The sequence below is a fragment of the Oncorhynchus gorbuscha genome, unplaced genomic scaffold (genome assembly GCF_021184085.1).
Source record: "Oncorhynchus gorbuscha isolate QuinsamMale2020 ecotype Even-year unplaced genomic scaffold, OgorEven_v1.0 Un_scaffold_552, whole genome shotgun sequence".
Lineage (NCBI taxonomy): Eukaryota > Metazoa > Chordata > Actinopteri > Salmoniformes > Salmonidae > Oncorhynchus > Oncorhynchus gorbuscha.
This window is the reverse complement of record NW_025745383.1, coordinates 379,187-384,200: the sequence shown is the minus strand read 5'-3', so window position 1 is coordinate 384,200 and position 5,014 is coordinate 379,187. Positions and strand designations below refer to the sequence as shown.

The 5,014-nt window shown below is 46.4% G+C and overlaps 1 protein-coding gene across 1 annotated transcript in view; it reads left to right on the top strand.

Moving 5' to 3' along the window:
• LOC124018636 (voltage-dependent P/Q-type calcium channel subunit alpha-1A-like) overlaps positions 1-4,644 on the top strand; it is a gene marked incomplete at its 5' end in the record, with an annotated part of 37,019 nt that extends 32,375 nt beyond the window's left edge. Inside the window, one exon of the mRNA XM_046333975.1 lies at positions 3,448-4,644. Within this exon, the coding sequence (XP_046189931.1) occupies positions 3,448-4,260 (813 nt within the window). The remainder of the gene's footprint in view (positions 1-3,447) is intronic.
• Between the last annotated feature and the right edge of the window lie 370 nt (positions 4,645-5,014).

Sequence of the window (5,014 nt, the reverse complement as noted above, 5' to 3'; positions counted from 1 at the left end):
TACTCCTCTCTCTTCATCTCTGTCTATCTAACTAACTATATCTATCCCCCTCCTCCTCTCTCTTCATCTCTGTCTATCTAACTAACTATATCTATCCCCTCCTCCTCTCTCTTCATCTCTGTCTATCTAACTAATTATATCTATCCCCTGCTCCTCTCTCTTCATCTCTGTCTATCTAACTAACTATATCTATCCCCCTCCTCCTCTCTCTTCATCTCTGTCTATCTAACTAATTATATCTATCCCCCCTCCTCTCTCTTCATCTCTGTCTATCTAACTAATTATATCTATCCCCCTCCTCCTCTCTCTTCATCTCTGTCTATCTAACTAATTATATCTATCCCCCTCCTCCTCTCTCTTCATCTCTGTCTATCTAACTAATTATATCTATCCCCTACTCCTCTCTCTTCATCTCTGTCTATCTAACTAATTATATCTATCCCCCTACTCCTCTCTCTTCATCTCTGTCTATCTAACTAATTATATCTATCCCCCTCCTCCTCTCTCTTCATCTCTGTCTATCTAACTAATTATATCTATCCCCCTACTCCTCTCTCTTCATCTCTGTCTATCTAACTAACTATATCTATCCCCCTCCTCCTCTCTCTTCATCTCTGTCTATCTAACTATATCTATATCTATCCCCTATATCTATCCCCTCCTCCTCTCTCTTCATCTCTGTCTATCTAACTAATTATATCTATCCCCCTACTCCTCTCTCTTCATCTCTGTCTATCTAACTAATTATATCTATCCCCCTCCTCCTCTCTCTTCATCTCTGTCTATCTAACTAATTATATCTATCCCCCTACTCCTCTCTCTTCATCTCTGTCTATCTAACTAATTATATCTATCCCCCTACTCCTCTCTCTTCATCTCTGTCTATCTAACTAATTATATCTATCCCCCTCCTCCTCTCTCTTCATCTCTGTCTATCTAACTAATTATATCTATCCCCCTACTCCTCTCTCTTCATCTCTGTCTATCTAACTAATTATATCTATCCCCCTACTCCTCTCTCTTCATCTCTGTCTATCTAACTAATTATATCTATCCCCCTCCTCCTCTCTCTTCATCTCTGTCTATCTAACTAATTATATCTATCCCCCTGCTCCTCTCTCTTTATCTCTGTCTATCTAACTAATTATATCTATCCCCCCCTCCTCTCTCTTCATCTCTGTCTATCTAACTAATTATATCTATCCCCCTGCTCCTCTCTCTTTATCTCTGTCTATCTAACTATATCTATCCCCCTCCTCCTCTCTCTTCATCTCTGTCTATCTAACTAATTATATCTATCCCCCTACTCCTCTCTCTTCATCTCTGTCTATCTAACTAATTATATCTATCCCCCTACTCCTCTCTCTTCATCTCTGTCTATCTAACTAATTATATCTATCCCCCTACTCCTCTCTCTTCATCTCTGTCTATCTAACTAATTATATCTATCCCCCTGCTCCTCTCTCTTCATCTCTGTCTATCTAACTAATTATATCTATCCCCCTGCTCCTCTCTCTTTCATCTCTGTCTATCTAACTAACTATATCTATCCCCCTGCTCCTCTCTCTTCATCTCTGTCTATCTAACTAATTATATCTATCCCCCTGCTCCTCTCTCTTCATCTCTGTCTATCTAACTAATTATATCTATCCCCCCTCACTCTTCATCTCTCTATCTAACTAATTATTCATCTCTGTCTATCTAACTAATTATATCTATCCCCCTCCTCCTCTCTCTTCATCTCTGTCTATAACTAACTATATCTATCCCCCTCCTCCTCTCTCTTCATCTCTGTCTATCTAACTAATTATATCTATCCCCCTACTCCTCTCTCTTCATCTCTGTCTATCTAACTAATATCTATCCCCCTCTCCTCCTTCATCTCTGTCTATCTAACTAATTATATCTATCCCCTCTCCTCTCTCTTCATCTCTGTCTATCTAACTAATTATATCTATCCCCCTACTCCTCTCTCTTCATCTCTGTCTATCTAACTAATTATATCTATCCCCCTACTCCTCTCTCTTCATCTCTGTCTATCTAACTAATTATATCTATCCCCCTCCTCCTCTCTCTTCATCTCTGTCTATCTAACTAATTATATCTATCCCCCTACTCCTCTCTCTTCATCTCTGTCTATCTAACTAATTATATCTATCCCCCTCCTCTCTCTTCATCTCTGTCTATCTAACTAATTATATCTATCCCCTACTCCTCTCTCTTCATCTCTGTCTATCTAACTACCTATATCTATCCCCTCCTCTTTATCTCTAACTCTTATATCTCTGTCTATCTAACTAACTATATCTATCCCCCTCCTCCTCTCTCTTTATCTCTGTCTATCTATCTATATCTATCTTTATCTCTGTCTATCTATCTAACTATATCTATCCCCTCCTCCTCTCTCTTTATCTCTGTCTATCTATCTACCTATATCTATCCCCTCTCCTCTCTCTTCATCTCTGTCTATCTAACTATATCTATCCCCCTCCTCCTCTCTCTTTATCTCTGTCTATCTATCTAACTATATCTATCCCACTACTCCTCTCTCTTTATCTCTGTCTATCTATCTAACTATATCTATCCCCCTCCTCCTCTCTCTTTATCTCTGTCTATCTAACTAACTATATCTATCCCCCTCCTCCTCTCTCTTCATCTCTGTCTATCTAACTATATCTATCCCCCTCCTCCTCTCTCTTTATCTCTGTCTATCTATCTAACTATATCTATCCCCCTCCTCCTCTCTCTTCATCTCTGTCTATCTAACTCTATCCCCCTCCTCCTCTCTCTTCATCTCTGTCTAACTAACTATATCTATCCCCCTCCTCCTCTCTCTTCATCTCTGTCTATCTAACTATATCTATCCCCTCCTCCTCTCTCTTTATCTCTGTCTATCTAACTAACTATATCTATCCCCTCCTCCTCTCTCTTCATCTCTGTCTATCTAACTAATTATATCTATCCCCCTCCTCCTCTCTCTTCATTTCTGTCTATCTAACTACCTATATCTATCCCCCTCCTCCTCTCTCTTCATCTCTGTCTATCTAACTAACTATATCTATCCCCCTCCTCCTCTCTCTTCATCTCTGTCTATCTAACTATATCTATCCCCCTCCTCCTCACTCTTTATCTCTGTCTATCTAACTAACTATATCTATCCCCCTCCTCCTCTCTCTTCATCTCTGTCTATCTAACTATATCTATCCCCCTCCTCCTCTCTCTTTATCTCTGTCTATCTAACTAACTATATCTATCCCCCTTCTTGATCTCTCTGTCCGTCTTGCTCTGTGTCTGTTTGTCTCTATCTCCTCTCTCTATCTCCTCTCTCTATCTCCTCTCTCTTTCTCTCTGGTCGGTGTGGTTGTGGTCGTGGTTCCTTTGTGGTTGGCTGTGGTTGGTTAATTTTGTGGTGCTTTTTGATTTGCCTTGTCGCCATATTTGCTGTAGGGCAGTAGCTCGGTGAGCGGCAGCCCCGTCCCCTCCACGTCCGGTACCTCCACCCCCCGCCGCGGGCGCCGACAGCTGCCCCAGACCCCCGCCGTGCCACGCCCCCACGTCACCTACTCCCCAGCCATACGACACCCCAAGCCCACCTACGGAGCAGGTCCCCCTGGACGACTCCGCTCCCCCTCCCCCCGACACTTCTCCCCCCCAGAGCACGACGGAGGGGGGTATCACCGCCCGCCATCGCGTCACGTTTCCCCGCTTGAGCATGGAGGGTCGAGGCACGGGTCTCCAAGATCGGCCCGGCACCAGTCGGGGTCTCGTTCACCTCCGCCCCACCATGGGTCACCCCGGTCCCCCCGCCACGGGCGCTGGAGCGGTCCCCCTCCCGGGGATAGTCTGGAGAGCGAGGGCGGCCCATTCTATGAGCGTGACTGCGAGTACGAGCGCCAGCATGAGCCGCCCGCCTACGAGCAGAGCCTCAGCAATCCACATCCCCACGGCAAACCCCACCCGCACGGCAACCCACACCTGCACGGCAACCCGCACCCACGCTCCCCCAGGACTGCCCGGCACGGGGGCGGCGTGGGCCCACCACCTCCACTTGCTCCCACTCACCCCCGACGAGTCCCAAATGGTTACCGCTCGTCTTCGCCCTCCCCGCACCGGCGAGGGCCCCCACATCAACACCCCAATCCAGGGGGACCACCCCACCGGTCCCCTCCTCATCACCGGGTCCCCCATGGAGGCCCCAGAGGCCCCCGGAAGGGACTGCACGAACCCTACAGCGAGACGGACGAGGACGACTGGTGCTAGCACAGCGAAGGAACAGAAGAACGAGGGAGGAGAGGAAGAGAGGAAAAGGAGGGAGGAGAGGAGTCTCTCCATCTCCCCCGTCCTCTGTTCTTCGTTATGCAGACTTGAATGAAGGGTAAAGGGATGCAGAAGGGGGTGAGGACGGAAAGGAGGAGAGGAGAATTTGGGAGAAGTCTCTCCATCTCTCTACCTCCACCCCTGAGACTCAGACTTGGATGGAATGATGAGGGATGGAGGGATGGTTAGAGGAGAGGAGGCACACTGTGTGGGTGTGTGAGACTCTAAACTCAGAGCAGACATGACAAAGAGAGATAAGGCAGAACTACGCACCTCTCCTCTTCTCCTCTGTCTCAACTACCATACCCAGAGTTCTCAGCGTGCCCAGGGGGGGAGTAGACCGAGGGATGGTGGAGAGGTGCTGACGGAGGTGTGGAGAGGGAAGAAAGAACAAAAGAATGAAAGGAAGGGAGGAGCATGTATATTAAGTTACAAATGGCCAATGAGTGGTAAATCAAAGCCCCTCTCCCAGACTGTTTAGGGGATAGGTGGGTTAGTTAAGTTAAGCTAAACCTGGGTGCTCTTGCTGTTCTGTCATTCTATTCTACTAGCCTGATAATTGTTAGGAGCTAACAGCTAAACGCTAGCTAGCTAACACTGCTCTTGGTCTAACCTAGACGGACATGTTTAAAAAAACAACAAGGAAAACCCATGCCAGGACCCCCCTATCCTTATACATGCCAAGCTATGCCTCCAG